The 17,734-nt window shown below is 40.8% G+C and overlaps 1 protein-coding gene across 8 annotated transcripts in view; it reads right to left on the bottom strand.

Moving 5' to 3' along the window:
• Positions 1 to 17,734, bottom strand: part of HELZ (helicase with zinc finger) — a 165,207-nt gene that overhangs the window by 4,697 nt on the left and 142,776 nt on the right. For 4 of the 8 annotated variants that reach the window (XM_084837471.1, XM_084837473.1, XM_084837474.1 and 1 more), the window contains 3 exons: positions 16,530 to 16,764; positions 14,333 to 14,843; positions 767 to 1,019 (listed from right to left, as the gene is read on the bottom strand). In XM_084837471.1, coding sequence (XP_084693597.1) covers positions 767 to 1,019; positions 14,333 to 14,843; positions 16,530 to 16,764 — 999 coding nt within the window. Of the gene's footprint in view, positions 1 to 766; positions 1,020 to 7,149; positions 8,657 to 12,879; positions 12,916 to 14,332; positions 14,844 to 16,529; positions 16,765 to 17,734 lie in introns of those variants that run through there. The other 4 variants (XM_084837470.1, XM_084837472.1, XM_084837475.1 and 1 more) reach the window with 2 other exon arrangements.

Here is a 17,734-nt window from a genome sequence, read left to right as displayed (position 1 = left end):
AGAGAATCAGATTCTGAGACACGACCGAAGAAAATAAAGTTCCATGGACACTCTGGGAGCCTATGATTAACCTTGCTTTTCTTGGAAGGCAGAGCCATTCCCTCCCTTCCAGAGGGACAAAGTTTCATTTGATTGACCCTCCTTTCTATGGAAGTAGTACACAGTACACAGATTAGTTTTAAAAGCACAAAAGGTAATGCACCATAGTTTACTTTATTAGGATGAGCAGGCATGAGCTACAGGCTCATGCGTGGCCCTTTCCCTTTGTGTATGATGTGAAAAGGTTTATAGTTTCCGTTCACAGTTTTTAACAAACTGCAGTTTTCAATTCGATCCGAATATGGGGAACTGTTTGCTCAAACCACGGTTTGCTCACAAACCAGGATATTAATCCTGATTTGATTGAACCAAATGTTCAACTGGAGGGGAGAAAGTGCAAGTTCAAGGCTTGTGGCTACTCATTCTCATAATACTTTCTCATGTTTTAGTGTTATGTCCAAACCAGGCCTACATTTTGTATTATTTCCTTAGTTTTGCCCAATTACACACACTTTTTAAAACGCCTCAGTAATTGGCAGGCTATCTTGCTAAAGAAAGAATGACAGGACATTTGTAATATGAAATTGGTCCAAAACATCTGTAAGGTTTGGATGCAGAGGAAAGGGCATGTCAATAAACTTTCTGAGTCACAGGCCACTTGGAAATAGCAGAGCAACTCCTTAAGTTAAGCGGGCTGGTTTAAAGGCGACAGGAAAGCACCACTTACCTAACAGTTCTCTCGGCTGGACTGCTCTATTGGATCCATTGCATGGAATGTTCTGATATGGGGCTGATGAAGTGGAGTTTACCCACAATTCAGGGGATGAATAATTGAAAGAGGGTGGGTTATTATGGTCCTGAAGCTCTTTACACTGTCCAAGGCTATCTTGAGGAGTGTTTAAATCTTCAGAACAAGCCTGGGTTGAACTAGATGAAATTCGTCTTTGGTACAATGGCCTGCCTGGTCCCCTTGGTTCATACTGCGCAGAAGAAAAAGCGAGAAAAGAGATCATTTGAACACCACCTGACGCAAATACCCCACTTGATCTGGAAACATCTTGAAATAATCTTTACATCTTTACATCTTGAAATAATCTTTAAAAGAACATGTACCATTTTTCTTCATGTAATGTTTCTAACGGACACTAGGGAAGTGCTAGTCTGAACTGTCCCTGCACAAGAGTAGGAAGAATAAAAGTAAATGCCACTCAAGTGTATCAACTTTAAATACTAGGGTTGACAGGAAGATAGGATCTCTTTAAACGACAATTTTAGCGCCAGATTCTTTTCAAACTGCCTGTTTCACAACAGACAATAATGTAATACATTGTAATGCCCCTCTTTTCCCCTGACAATGACCTCTCAGTTCCTAATTTCTCACTTTGTATTTCAGTCATTATTGTTTGCTTCTTCCAAGCTCGACTTCTACAACTCTCCGCTGGAGTGCAATTGTGTGAAGTACTTGCCAGTTGTAATTTTGTTCTACTTCCATGGCAGTTTTACTCATCTATACTGGTTTAATTTATCCCTTGAAAATAATTTCTAAGTAGCATATAGCAACACAGCCTAACTTAATCTATTATTTTGTTTTACAAACATATTTCATTTTCACTTTGAGGCTTTTTCTGCTATTGCTCTGTTCTAAAGTAAAGAAGATGAACAAAGAAAAGGAAAAATAGTAAAGTTGGATTAAAAAAGCATTGTGATCCAGGATTAAACAAAAAGCTCCTAAAGTTCTAAGAGTGGGGTACCCTGTAATATAAAAAGCTGGATATTTGACCTTATAACATCATTGTTTGCTAGTCTCAATACATTTTAATTAATTTACAGTTCAAAATGTAAGGAATAAAATAACTAATAAAGCCATAATTCCTCAGGTTACTCTTAAAAGAGAAACTACTGAAAATCGTGATTTGTTTCAAGGTGCTCTAAATTGACTATCAAAATCACAAAGGAGATGAAAATGCTATAAATCAAGTATGTCAATCGTTATTACCTGGAAAAGAAAAACGCATACATTCATTAAATGTCACTGAAAATTAGCTACGAATATGTGGATAAAATCTTTCCTCATGCCCTCATCCACAAAAAAATCAAAGCAAGATCACATTCTGATGTGTATGGCTTTTAAGAAAGAAAAACCATCATGATTTTGCAACCTTTACTTTACTCCTCAGGTTTACAATGGACTAAATGCATACTCCATGGGTCCCCAACCTTTTTGGACCCATGGCCACATTTAGGAATTTGAGAAACTGCTGTGAGCACCACCACAAAACGGCTCCCATGGAAACAGGAAGAAAAACCTGGCATCCTAACATTTTTCAAGTTTTGTTTGATTAAAAATAATTATTTGAATAGGGTAGGGAGTGGAGACCATTGCGGGCATTGTTGGCAGCCCCTGTGGGTGCCATGGCACTTGTGGGCATTGTGTTGGTGACCTCCTGGTGTACTCTACATTGCCTTTGTTGGCTCTCCTATAGGAAGAATATAGCAGGACACAATGAGGTTGGAGTAGTGTGGCATAGAACAGGGGTAGGCAGAAGGTAGACCTGGATCTAATGGTAGATCTCTGGGTGATCACAAGGATTTCTGACTCCCTTTTGTTTTTTAACAATAGTAGCAAGCAGGCTCTCTCCAAAATTATACTGTTGAAATAAGAAAGACTTGGGGTAACCATGACTGGGCTTTTGAGTGGAAGGACTGTGAACTCTATTTAGTTTTGGTACTCAAAATACATTCCTGGGCTCAGAATTCTTTAATTCTAAGTATCTGTCTTTTGCACCAGGCTGTGGTTGGTGGATCTTGGGCTTCTATTAAAAACACGATAGATCCCACAAATCTGAAGTCTGCCCATCCCTGGGGTAGAACAATCCTAGATGCTGCGGAAGGTTCCAATGACACCCAGTCCTACCTGTAATGCAAGTGTAGCACATACCTAGCACAGAACAGATCCCCCATCTCTGATCTCTGTTGTTCATTTGTTGTGCATCAGGCATCTATCCCAAAGAAGGCAATGGGAAACAATATTGCAGGCTACTATTATATAAGCATCAGTGATCAGCTAACTGCTGTTAATCAACAGAGGTCTCTTCAGTTCTGTGGCGCTTAGATTCTGAAAACTTGTGGTTTTTCCTGTACTGAAGTGGCAATTAATTAGTGTCCAGCTGTCACAGCCACTTGTGAATCTTATCCACTATACTTTTCTTTGCAGTTATTAAATTCTCATATTCTGTATTATTTCTCAAAAGGACTGTATTTTCTCCAGCAATGCAAGATCAGATTTGGAAATATTAGCAATATTTGAAAATACTGGAACTATTGGACTCTGAATGGAAACCTTTCAGTCTGCATATTACCATGATGTAATTAAATAAATATTTTGTCCTCACTAGACCAAAATGTTCCCATCTTGAAATATCTCCAAACTGCTAGGCTAAAATAAAGATGCCCTGGATATCCAGAACCCTTCCATTCATTTCTTCAGCTGGACGTACTACAAGAATTGGGTACACCTCACTTCACACTATGTTGCATGTGTGGTAGTCACTTTATCTAGTAGTCCCCATCCTATTGTATATGTAATGGCATGGAGCCCAAGATAAGTTAAGGAAGTTTACAGAAGGAAAGTTTCCTGTCCCTAATTTGAGACAATTCTCCCCTCCCACAGCAGTCCTCTGTGCCCCATCCAAAATTGTTCAGAAGGAGCCCCTGATCCTCTGGTGAGACTTTTCCAGGGGGTGCAGATGGTAGGAGAGGATGGGAAACTTTCATTCCGTGAATTTCCTTATGTTAACGTATCTTAGGATGCAAGCCAATATTTCCGGTTTTACGAATGTGTTCCAGCCCATAGTATATCTTTAGGAATAGGGAAATTCTAGAATTGCTATTGAGGGAAAGAATAATTCCTTAATTATTTGCAAAAGGTACATAAGGCTGCATGGGCTCACTAAATGTTGAAATCACCCACTATCTCCTGTAGGTTGGAGGTTTGAAAAAGGTTTGTAATGAAGGAAGGTGTAACATCACATACCACATACATTACGGTTCATAAGAAGAAAAGTTCATTTCCCCATCCTCTGAGAAATCTGGAGCTGCCACAACTAGTGATAAGATTTTGGGTGGAAAGTAACAAACTGTCCACATTTAATGTTTGGCTGATCAAGTCAACTGCAGTTAGGGTTTTCTCCCTCCACTGAATGGTAATCTCTGTGAGACAAGTTAGTTTGTCCTGCCTTCTGCTGCCTTCTATTTTTCATTGTCATTGTTCTATTGTATGGATTACTTTGATTTTAACTGATTCTACATCACCTTGAGTCCTTCTAAGAGAAAGGTGTTTACTACATTTTATGTATCTGTCAATTTAATTTAATCAATTGTTGATGTCTATCTAAAGTTCCTGGGTCAGTCTTTCATTACATGTAGCGCTTAACTATTTATTTATTTACATATGTACATATGTATGTACGAATTACAACTATTTATATACTGCCCTTCATTATCAAATCACAGGGCAGTGTACAAAACACATCAAATAATTCCAAAGGCAGGGTCCCACAATGGGAAAGGCCTTCTCCCTGGTTGCCATCAGATATACCTGAGCAGGCAACATCCAGGAGGCCTTGATCTGTAGATCTGCGTGAATGGGCAGGTTGATATGGGACAAGGTAACCAAAACACAGGAACATCCGCTCACAGGAGAACAGCATGGTCCCAACCCAACATAGACTAAATCCACTGCCCAGTAAATAGAGGGAAAGGCATATTTAATTCTGAACTGTTTTAATAACTTTGTGAGCCACCTTGTGAGAAAATTTACTAAAAGGCAGGGTATAAATCCATAAAAATGAGGACAAATATTTAATGGCAGAGAGAAGCATGTATCAGTCTCAAATTCCAATGCGCAGGAAGAAACCACTTGGGTTGGTTTTGCTTAAAGTGACTTGCTCGGTAGCAAGGGATTTGGGGGGGGAAACCCTATGTTGCACTGAGGAATTTAAAATTTGGTGATATTTTCCATTTTTTGATAAGCTATTCAATTAAGTCATGATCAAAAGTCTGGGCATTTATGAGTGTAAAACATTAAGGTTTATCCAAGTGTTTATAACTTTATAAGGTCTTCAATTTTGGTCTTGACATACTATATGCAAAAACTGTTTAATATAAATATAAACTCCATCAACACTTCAGTAAAAGGTTCCTTATAGACAGGAGAGGAAGAAAAGGCTTGACTTAGATACTGGCTGATTAGATATAAAGTGGATGAGAGAATGAGACAGAGGAAATAAAAAGCACATTACCTTTGAGGGATTTTTTTTAAAGCTTCCAGTTCCAAATGGAAGCAAACATAGCTTTGAATCCTAACTAGTCTTCCATGAATGGAAGCCTCCCTTCTGATCATGGCTAGGACTGAGATCCAACAGAAGGGGGAGCTGATTTTTGGCAATTTGCCCTCCCCTTACAGCTCCCCACCCCACCCTGGGTGCAGGGTTGAGGGTTCTCCAACCCTGCAGAGCAAATTTTCAAGGAGCACAAGGGGCTACAGAGGGGAGGGGAAACTGGTGAAAGTCACCCCCCTTCCCTGTCCACCAGGTCCCATGAGTGCAATTCTGATCAAGCACTTTCCTGCCAGTGGGAGCAAACTCAGGATCCTAGACACAGTATTGAAACCACTTCCTCTTAAGAGGTGTCAGCGTAGAAAACAGTGATATCTTCAAGTAAGGGTAAAACTAGATGAAGCTGCTGTTTCCCCAGGAAGGCAAGCTGCTGCCATCGATGCTAATGACAGCTTTCCTCTTAGAGTGAACAGCGGCTTGCGGGAAGGGGGAGTGTTCACAGGGATCACAGCTTGGGAGGAAAGATTTAAAGCCCTTCCCCACACACTGAGGTTCCCATTCTGATCCCCCTCAGAGTTGTTGTTGTTTTTTTTACACATGTTAAATGCATTTAACATGCATTTAACTACATGCATTTAACTATTTAGTTTGGCCCTTAAAGGTTTTAACATTGCAATGGAAAAGCTGTGCATTAAACATTTCCCTGATGCTGGATGCAGTTCCAACTATTTAAAGAACATTTTAAAAGTGTATTCTGTAAAACAATCACTATATAACTGAGAGTTGGGAGGCTGGTCGTATTTCCAGCAAAGCCCTCAAAATCACTGAAACATCTTACCTATAAAGTCACTGTTCTACTATGGTGAACCAAAACCTTTAGGGTCGAAATACAGTGTAAGATAATTTTAAAAACAATTGTCAGTTAATAAGACACACTGCAACCTTTTTCATGGGAATTTGGTGAACTGGGACCTACACAGTTACATACAGTCTGAAAAGCCAGCAGTGACAAAGTTTGTTGTTGTTCAGTCGTTCAGTCGTGTCCGACCCTTCGTGACCCCATGGACCATAGCACGCCAGGCCTTCCTGTCCTCCGCTCTCTCCCGGAGTGTGCTCACGTTCATATTCATTGCATCGGTGATGCTATCCAGCCATCTCGTCCTCTGCCGTCCCCTTCTCCTTTTGCCTTCAATCTTTCCCAGCATCAAGGTCTTTTCCAGGGAGTTTTCTCTTCGGCCAAAATATTTGAGCTTCAGCTTCAGTATCTGTCCTTCCAATGAGCAGTCAGGGTTGATTTCCTTTAGGATGGACTGATTTGACCTCCTTGCAGTCCAGGGGACTCGTAAGAGTCTTGTCCAGCACCACAGTTCGAAAGCATCCATTCTTCGGCGCTCAGCCTTCCTTATAGTCCAGCTCTCATAGCCATATGTTACTACTGGGAAAACCATAGCTTTGATCAGACGGACCTTTGTCGGCAAGGTGATGTCTCTGCTTCTTACTATGCTGTCTAGGTTTCCCATAGCTTTCCTCCCCAGGAGCAAGCGTCTCTTAATTTCATGGCTACAGTTACCGTCTGCGGTGATCTTGGAGCCCAAGAAAATAACATCTGTCACTGCTTCCATTTCTTCCCCTTCTATATGCCAGGAAGTGATGGGGCCAGATGCCATGATCTTCATTTGTTTAATGTTGAGTTTCAAACCAGCTTTTGCACTCTCTACTTTCACCCTCAACAACAGGCTCTTTAGATCCTCTTCGCTTTCTGCCATTACGGTGGTATCATCTGCGTATCTGAGGCTGTTGATAATTCTCCCGGCAATCTTAATTCTGACCTGTGATTCATCCAACCCGGCGTTTCTCATGATGTACTCTGCATATCAGTTAAATAAGCAGGGCAACAACATACAGCCTTGTCGTGCTCCTTTCCCAATTTTGAACCAATCAGTTGTTCCATGTCCGGTTCTTACTGTTGCTTCATGACCCTCGTACAGGTTTCTCAGGAGACAGGTAAGGTGGTCTGGTACTCCCATCTCTTTAAGAATTTGCCACAGTTTGTTGTGATCCACACAATCAAAGGCTTTAGCGTAGTCAATGAAGCAGAAATAGACGTTTTTCTGGAATTCTCTTGCTTTCTCCATGATCCAGCGAATGTTGGTGATTTGATCTCTAGTTCCTCTGCCTCTTCGGAACCCAGCTTGTACTTCCAGTAGTTCTCGATCCCCATACTGCTGAAGCCTAGTTTGTAGGATTTTGAGCATCACCTTGCTGGCATGTGAAATGAGCGCAATTGTATGGTAGTTTGAACACTCTTTGGCGTTGCCCTTCTTTGGAATTGGAATGTAAACTGACCTTTTCCAGTCTTGTGGCCACTGTTGAGTGTTCCACATTTGTTGGCATATTGAGTGCAGCACTTTAACAGCATCATCTTTTAGGATCTTAAATAGCTCAGCTGGGATACTGTCATCTCCGCTAGCTTTGTTGTTACTAATGCTTCCTAAGGCCCACTTGACTTCACTCTCTAGGATGTCCGACTCAAGTTCAGTGACTGCACTATCATGGCTATCAGGGACATTAAGATCTTTCCTGTATAGTTCTTCTGTGTATTCTTTCCACCTCTTCTTAATCTCATCTGCTTCTGTTAGGTCCCTGCCTTCTTTGTCCTTTATCATGCCTGTCTTTGCACAAAACGTTCCCTTAATATCTCCAATTTTCTTGAAAAGATCTCTAGTCTTTCCCATTCTGTTGTTTTCCTCGACTTCTTTGCATTGTTCATTTAAGAAGGCCTTCTTGTCTCTCCTTGCTATTCTCTGGAAAACTGCAATCAGTTGGATATATCTTCCCCTTTCTCCCTTGCTTTTCACTTCCCTTCTTTCCTCAGCTACTTGTAAAGCCTCATCAGATAGCCACTTGGCTTTCTTGCATTTCTTTTTCTTTGGGATGGATTGAGTTGCTGCCTCCTGAACAATGTTACGGACCTCCGTCCATAGTTCCTCAGGCACTCTGTTTATCAGGTCTAATCCCTTAAATCTGTTTGTCACCTCCACTGTATATTCGTAAGGGATATGATTTAGGTCATACCTGAATGGTTTAGTGGTTTTCCCTACGTTCTTCAATTTAAGCCGGAATTTTGCAACAAGAAGCTCATGATCTGAGCCACAATCAGCTCCAGGTCTTGTTTTGACTGACTGTATAGAGCTTCTCCATCTTTGGCTGCAAAGGACATAATCAATCTGATTTCGATATTGACCATCTGGTGATGTCCATGTGTAGAGTCGCCTCTTGTGCTGTTGGAAAAGAGTGTTTGCTATAATCAGTGTGTTCTCTTGGCAAAACTCGATTAGCCTTTGTCCTGCTTCATTTTGTACACCAAGGCCATGCTTGCCTGTTATCCCAGTGATTTCTTGACTTCCTACTTTAGCATTCCAATCCCCTATGATGAAAAGGACATCTTTTTTTTGTGTTAGTTCTAGAAGGTGTTGTAGGTCTTCATAGAACCGATCAACCTCAGCTTCTTCGGCCTCAGTGGTTGGGCAGTGGCATAGACTTGAATTACTTTATTATTCAGTGGCATAGACTTGAATTACTGTGATGTTGAACAGTTTGCCTTGGATTCGTACTGAGATCATTCTATCGTTTTTGAGATTGTACCCCAGTACTGCGATTCCCACCCTTTTATTGACTATGAGTGCTACTCCATTTCTTCTAAGGGATTCTTGCCCACAGTAGTAGATATTAGTATTTGCCAAAACTTTGTTCAAGGTCATCAGCATCACACTTGAAACTTGCCAAGTGCAAATGTGAAATTAGTGTCTCCCCCCACCCCCACAATTATTTTATTTTACAAACAATGTGCAATGTGCTAAAATAAATTAATATGTTAATATAAGTTAAGACTGTGGCTAAAAACCTTCAGCTAAAAGGTTTCATAAGGGCCAAGCATCTTGGATTTCAGTATCAGAGGATTCTGGTAACAGAATCTAGATATCTCTACAGATCTATTGGTTCTAGAGAATACAATTTTCCAAATGCACCATTGCTAATTTGAAACGGTATGATATGAAGCTAAGTGGATCACTGCTATACTATTTCAAATAGTTCAGTAGAAAAAAAGTGAGGGAATACCAACCAGCTATGTTCTTTGGCACTCAGAGGTACCCATTGCATTCACATATTTATTTTAGGTTTTACATATTGAAAAAAGCTGTTTAGATGAATGAAACTTAACCAAACCCTAACTTGCTTTCAGTCTCTCTGTCAAAATTGACCTTGCAAGAAAAATATGTTTAAAACTAGCTAGGATTCTGAGTTTTGACAACAGAACAAAAACAGAGCTATAGAATCTGATTCCAAACATAAAAGCAAAGATTTGCTGAATGCGTCTGTCAAACAGCAATTTCTGATCAGTACAATTAATTAATCTTAATGTTACTACATGGCCTTCTATGGTGTAGTAACACTGTAATGTTACTACATGGCCTTCTCAGATCCAGAAGGAACCTGAGCAACTTCATGCACATATAGTTCTAGATACTAAAATACTCCTAGACCTGCCTTGTTGCAACTCAACATCATCACCCCTTCAGTCAAGTAGCGATAGCATGGTAGTTCTTCTGAATTTATATAACAAGGATTATGTTGGGGAATCTAGCTGAACTGGTCATTCAACAAGGCCATTATAAGGATGCCAGTGTAAATTAAGAATTGGTGCCCGAGTTCGTTTTTACTAAAACAAACTTGTTTTTATTTATCTTTTAAAAAGCTTTAAAAAAAGGAAATTCTCAAGGCACAAACAATTCCAACAAGAAGAAAAGGTGGAAGACAACAGACGAAGCCAATGTGGCTTCACAAAAAGCTTAAGGATGACCTGAAAACAAAAAAGGACACATATAGGAAGTGGAAAGAAGGCCAAGTAACAAAGGAAGAGTACAGGCAGGTAGCACAGAATTGCAGAGATGGTGTCAGGAAGGCTAAAGCTGAGAATAAGATGAGGTTAGCGAGGGATGCTAAAAGCAACAAAAAGGCTTTCTTCAGTTTCGTGCATAGTAAAAGGCAGAGGAAAGAAATGGTTATTCAGCTATTAAATAAGGATGGCAAAACAATAAGAGATGACAAAGAAAAGGCAGAGGTGCTCAATTCCTACTTTGGCTCAGTCTTCTCCCAAAAGAGGGTCTATGACCCTCCCTGGCAAAGGCGAAGTACAGGCTGAAGGGGCAGGATTGCAGCTTGAGATCGATACGCATATGGTCAAGGAACACCTAATTACTTGGAATGAGTTCAAATCTCCAGGGCCAGATGAACTGCATCCTAGAGTCATAAAGGAACTGGCAGAAGAACTCTCAGAACCGCTGTCTATTCTCTTTGAGAAATCATGGAGGACGAGAGAAGTGCCAGATGACTGGAGGAGGGCTAATGTGGTCCCTATCTTCAAAAAGGGTAAAAAGGAGGAACATGGGAACTACAGACCAGTCAGTCTGACATCAATCCCTGGGAAAATTCTGGAGCAGATGATAAAGCAATCTATCTGGAAACAATGCAGTGATTACTCGAAGCCAACATGGATTTGTCAAAAACAAGTCCTGTCAGATGAATCTGATCTCATTTTTTGATCAAGTCACCTCCCTTGTGGACCGTGGGAATGCTGTAGACATCATATACCTCGACTTCAGCAAAGCTTTCGACAAAGTGCCCCATGATATCCTGATAAGCAAACTAGCTCAAAGTGGGCTAAATGAAACAATGATCCGGTGGATCCACAGTTGGCTACAAAATTGGACTCCAAGAGTGCTTATCAATGGGATCTTCTCAAACTAGGGAGAGGTAATGAGTGGGGTACCGCAGGGCTCAGTCCTGGGCCCAGTGCTCGTCAACATTTTTATTAATGACTTGGAGGAGGAGGTGCAGGGAATGCTGATCAAATTTGCAGATGACACCAAATTGGGCGGGATAGCGAATACTTTGGAAGACAGAAACAAAATTCAAAGTGATCTTGATAGACTGGAGCGCTGGGCAGAAAACAACAGAATGACATTTAATAGGGATAAATGCCAAGTTCTGCACCTAGGAAAAAGAAACCAAATGCGTAGTTACAACATGGGGGATACGTGGCTCAACAACACTACAAGTGAGAAGGATCTTGGAATTGTTGTCGATCACAAGCTGAATATGAGCCAACAATGTGATGTGGCTGCAAAAAAGACCAATGCTATTTTGGGCTGCATTAATAGAAGCATAGCTTCCAAATCCCAGGAAGTACTAGCTCCCTTCTACTCAGCATTGGTTAGGCCTCATCTGGAGTACTGTGTCCAGTTCTGGGCACCACACTTTAAGAAGGATGCAGACAAACTGGAGAGGATTCAGAGGAGGGCAACAAAGTCGATCAGGGGACTGGAAACAAAGCCCTATGAAGACAGACTGAAAGAACTGGGCATGTTTAGCCTTGAGAAGAGAAGACTGAGGGGAGACATGATAGCGCTCTTCAAGTACTTGAAAGGTTGTCACAGAGAGGAAGGCCAGGATCTCTTCTCGACCATCCCAGAGTGCAGGACACGGAATCATGGGCTCAAGTGACAGGAAGCCAGATTCCGGCTGAACATCAGGAAAAACGTCCTGACTGTTAGAGCAATACGACAATGGAACCAATTACCTAGGGAGGTGGTGGGCTCTCCCACACTAGAGGCGTTCAAGACGAGGCTGGACAGCCATCTGTCAGGGATGCTCTGACTTGGATTCCTGCATTGAGCAGGGGGTTGGACTCGATGGCCTTGTAGGCCCCTTCCAACCTTACTATTCTATGATTCTATCTTATGTAAGCTACCCTGGGAGCCTTTTCAACTGAAGAGCAAGCAAAATGCTTTACATGAATAAATTAACCAATAATCAATGGCAGTTACTTGGGAATAAGCATGTATTCAACATGCATCCCACTCTTCCCCAGAGCAGATAAAATGATGGGATGGATCCAAACTTATGCTCCATTCACAGAAGGAGAGTTCTGCTCACAAAAGGTCCCTTTGCATTTACAGAAGCTCCTTCTGTGAACAGAATAGTATGTCTGGATCCAGCTCTATGTTATTTAAAATAAAATTACAGTGCTTGGATTACTGGAGAAAGAAGGGGGACATAATCCAGTCCCCAAGTACCATGACCATTCCCAGGTTAACCACACATGCCTTTTTCATAGCTGTCTAAGAACAGTACCAAAGGGAGCCAGGACCCTTCTGCTCTCCCACCTGTAATTAGAACACCCGTCCTCCTGCGACCCCCTTAATTCTAAAAGGAAAAGTTCAGGAATTGGTTCATTACTTTCATCACATAGCAAAGAGGCCAGCTAAGCATAAGCATTTGTTCTGCAGCAGAAGTATTGCTCCTGCCCATGTAGGGCCTCCAGCCCAAGGAAACAGAATCCAGTCCTCCTCTAGGCGATTCCTGATGGGCTAAGCTGGACTCCACCCGCCCCCGCCAACCCAATCCTGCTTATTCTTCTGCTGGAGATCAAAAATGTGCTCACCTTGAAGCCAGGGTTCTTTTGGGTCCAGACCTTGCCCTAGATATAAGGTAAGTTTTAAAGTAGTTAGCGAGGCTTTTCTACTTGGCTGGAAAGTTCCCTCAGCCAGTGTACATAAACTCTAAGGCAGCCGGGACCCTTGGGGTGTGGCAGAAGACTCTATTTGACAGAAGGGAGTATCTGACCAAACCAAGAATACGGGGCAAGGGGTGAACAAGCAGCCAGCTAGATCCTACCTGGGGACATAACATGGGCGGATCTGGATAGACAGCCTGATTAAACAAAATAATGCAGAGGAGGAAGTCGGACTGCCTTCCTCAGCTGGACACATAGCCACAGACACATATGGTGGAAAGATCCAGGGAAAAGGGCCAAGGGGGACCTTCAATAAAGGTATTATGCCCCCTCTGCAACCTTTAAAAACAGTAGGTAAGTAGGCAGGGAGACTTGCCCCTTGGATATGTGTAGTTCAGGCACTGTAAAATAAGCACACTGGGGGGGAGGGGTTGGATCCAAAGAATGCTGGTTGGAAAGAAAATGGCTGCTAGTGCTGTACTATAAACAGTTATGCAAGTACTAGCAGAAGAAAATATATAGCGCTATTACAGCCAAGTCCTGCTGCAGGTCTTGTGGTACTGCAAGCTCTTGCACAAGCAGAACAATGTACTGGGATTTAGTTTCAATTTTCTGCACAATAACATGAGGTAAAACAGCACTTCCATGACTGAAAGACATCTTTTGCAATCTTTTGATTCTCTTTATCTCTTTGTTATTACCCAAATAAAATGCTTCCAGGACATGTTCCACTTGGGCTTGAATGAGCTTCCAAGTGAAGGAGGTTTCATTATGTACAGTAACTACCAAGAACACCTACTACCCTTGAAGTTTGAACTCCATGCACAGAACACCACAGGGATACATTATTATGGAACCGTGTGAGAGCCAACTCTCTTGTTAATAAGAGGTCAACTGAACTAACATGTTCTTATGGTATTGTACTAATTTGTTTTGTTTTACCTTCATGTTTTTAGTTTTGTTAATTATGTAGATATTGTTTTGAAATAGTAAACACTCTGAAATCATGTATAAATCATATAAATAATTTTAATAAATAAATAATAAAGTAAAATATCAGTTTGTTAATTATTACAGCTTTCCTTCATCCCGAGGCATGTCCAAAATCAGCATTGTAAAAAGGACGAAAATCCTATCTGTGAAGATGGTTTTTCACCTCCTAAAAATAACTACTGGACCATCCAGTTACCTGATGTAAATCCAGCAACAGTTGAACCAAATGGAACCAATAAAATTATACAAGGCCTTGTCCAAAGCCAACTATTGTGCTGACCACCTCTTTTCTCAAACTTGCATTTGCTACCATGAAATATATAATCAGTACATAACTGCTCACTCTAAGACATAACGGACATGTATGCAAATATTGCAACCCACATACCTCTTCTAAGCTGTGCAGCGAAGAAGCAGATACTGCTCGTGAAGTGAGGGGGTGAAATGGTTCCTGACCAACCGTGTGCTGATGATTCTGTATTTGTATAAAAGGGTTCTGTTGTGATCTATGAGGCAATGGAGGTATACCATAATGAAAGCCTTGCCCCATTAGATGACTCTGGTGTAGATTAGCATAGGTCCATGATCCATCCGATTGCAGATATTTCAAGGAAGGTGCAGCTATGTGTTCAGACGGCATTGAGAAAGGGGGATTGTACATTTGAGGCAAATGCTGCTGAAATGCTGGGTTGTTGGATATTTCAATGTTTCTGTTCTCAGAAAAGTTAGGAAAGTGGCCACTGTGGTTTGAGTTGCACGAAGGTGAGGGAAGTGCTGGTGGGCTTCTGGGCTGAACCTGTCTGTATTGCAAAAGTCTTGACTGAGGTGGCGGCATTTCAACTAGGTCCCTGCTTTCATTTTGTTCCCGATGTGATAATTCTCGGAGAAAATCCTGGAACCTGTATGAAGACAATTATTGCCCAGGTGAGAAACAAAAGGAGTATACAGCTTTATCCCATTCAAAAGAAATGGTAATGTTACAAGAATCTTATGAGTATCGTTTTAGCACTACATTACATGTAGTTATCAAGAAATTTGGACCATGACCTAGGGACATGCATACATTCCATCTTCACAGCGATCTTACACACTCTGCAAGTTTTTTGTTCAGAAATTCCAACAGTGAAACCCTCAACCTGCTTTGTAAACTATATCAATGCCGACAAGCACTGTGTGCGCTGATAAAAGTGTTACTTGAAGAGAAACTAAAACAAAAAACACCAACACACACATGTTCCTCTGAACTGCAGTCTTAACGATCACAGGAGCGAGCAATTAGACTTAGCAGTAGGAAAAATTAGAAATCTAGACAAGGAGTTGTAAGATGTTCCTTGTCCAATAGAAAAGGGGCAACATTCTTTAGGCCAAAGCAAATGTTCCACAACTGAGATTATATATAATCTTTCCATGCAGTTAACACAACCTCCATTTTCACATGAGAAGTTGTTTTAAAGTGCCCCTCAAATCCTGCCATTTAAATACATACCAGGATTCTAACCTAGCTTTTCCCCTGAGATAGTGATTTTCACATGAAGCATGAAATGGACAAATGAATCCCTGTGTAAAAATTCTTTAAAGAAACCAAAATTATACCCATTATGTTTTCTTTTTTTAAATTGTGGGGTTAGGTCAAAACGTAACTGCTCTACGGGAGGAGAAATACAGAAATCTACAACGGTAACTGAGATATTGAGTGTACCTGAAAGTGAGTGATAAGAGACTGGGTCTCTTTACAGTTATACTAATACATAACAATTGTTTACTCTCTCTTTGTTTTTTTCTTCTTTTGCTTCCCAATGTTCAGTTTGCAAATTCTCTGTGGATTGTCAACCCATCTGTCTGAGGTTACCTGTCCTAAGCCCCTGGGATAGAGAGGCTATAAATACAAATAAATTACAATGCATTTCTATAATAGTGGTTCACAAGGCAAATCAAGTGGTTGATGTTCAACTTCTTAACTGTCTTTCATTACAGGCAAAGTTGCAAAATGCCATTATATCTTATCAATTAATTATAATGTGAAAATAGTAGACATTCTGATATATCTCAGCAATATATTGTTTTCACTGCAAGCATACTTTGAGGTACTGGCATCGTGGAACAAAAATGGAAGAATGTCCATTGCTCTTAATGCAACCATTTGGCTGCTAGGATAGAAAATGGTGGATTGATGCTGTATCAAGTCCCTTCCTTGTCTGATCCTTAATTAATCCTTTGTTCCCCCCACCCTCACCGATTAATGAGTAGATGCCACTACTGGCTCATCAAGTTCCTGATGTTTGTGTGTATGAAGAGACTTGGAACATTTTGGAAAAGGCTAAGCTTTTCCAGCCCTTTTTTGGACGCCTGTTCATTAAAGTCGGGTATCTGAAATTGGGCCTGCCAGAACTGTTTTCCAGAACAAGAACAGAATCCAGAACAAGTTTTCTGGATTCTGGAAACCAATTTGATGGTGCCTTTTGTAAAAGGGATGGGTCAGATGGCCTTTTTGACACTTTTACTCCTATGATATTACAATAAAAGTGCCATATGTCTTACTTCTACCTATATACTTTGAGAATGATATACTTTCATTCCAAAATTACCTTGAGTACGTTGTATCAGTTTCATCTTCTACATGGTTGGCAAGTTTCCAGTTTGCCCTAACTGGCTGCTGATTCAATCCAATTGGCTGCTGAGAAAGGTGGGACAAGTGAGGGTGATGATGATGAGAATAAGGAATATTGCCCTGACTGAAATAGGCGTTATGCTCATTCCATTGCTGTAGTCTTGCTTGCTGTTGCCTTAAGGTTTCCAAAGCTAAATTTCCATGAATACGATCTGTAAAACATTTTTTGGGGAAAAATTACCCAGCTTCTGTATTTAAGCTGTTTATGTCAGAAAACCGCATTTCACAATAGCACATGGTAACTGTATAAACAATATTAAATTCCTGTGGTCCTAAATTTATTCCTGACATGGTGCTATCATAAAAGACATCTCATCTACATAATGAAAACCTTCATACCTGATACACAGTAGTAATTAGAAAGGTAGTATTGCTAACACATCTTGTGGAAGGAGTGTCAGTATCTGTATTTTACAGTAATCACTCATAGGGTTGATTCAATTCCAACATCCCTGGCTTAAAAATGATCATTTCTTAAATTGGGAACAGACCTGCTCGCTCCCCCACCCCCTCCTCTCATGTAGCTGCTTTGGCATGTTAATCCTAGTGCAAATGGTGGATTACTGAATGCAGTGGACTTGATAACCTTTACACTATCTCCCAGCTTTACAATTCTATGAATAATGCTAAGAGAGTACACAACCATTTGTCACAGACAGCAGTGATTGAGGCTACTTTATTTATTTAAAACATTTATACCCTGCCTTTCCTAAGTGAACCAGGTTTACTAACATCATTGACTGACATCATATAGTTGAAACAATAACTTAATAATGTTAAAAACAATTTCACAATAAATACAATAAAGCATAACACACTAAAACAGCATGGGGAAAATAAAAAAAATTCAAGCAACAATCAAAAATAATTTAACCACAGCAATTAAAACCACTTCAAAAGGGGAGCAACCATTTATGGCCTGAAAGCCTTCCTTAAAAAGGTTTCGATCATTCTACAGGAGGCCACTGAAGAGAGGGCGAGCCAAGCCTCCCTTAGGAGGGAGTTCCAGAGCACGGGTGCAGCCACTGAAAAGGCGCTCTTGCTTGTGCTATCTGCTTCTCACAGCTTTGCATCAATGTGCCTGGCATAACCGGAAAACACCATCAGGAAGGAAACCAAACA

The sequence above is a fragment of the Heloderma suspectum genome, chromosome 2 (genome assembly GCF_057233095.1).
Source record: "Heloderma suspectum isolate Gila_16-S chromosome 2, 16-S_ref, whole genome shotgun sequence".
NCBI lineage: Eukaryota > Metazoa > Chordata > Lepidosauria > Squamata > Helodermatidae > Heloderma > Heloderma suspectum.
The sequence above is the reverse complement of the archived record's forward strand: the minus strand, read 5'-3'. Positions and strand labels throughout refer to the sequence as shown.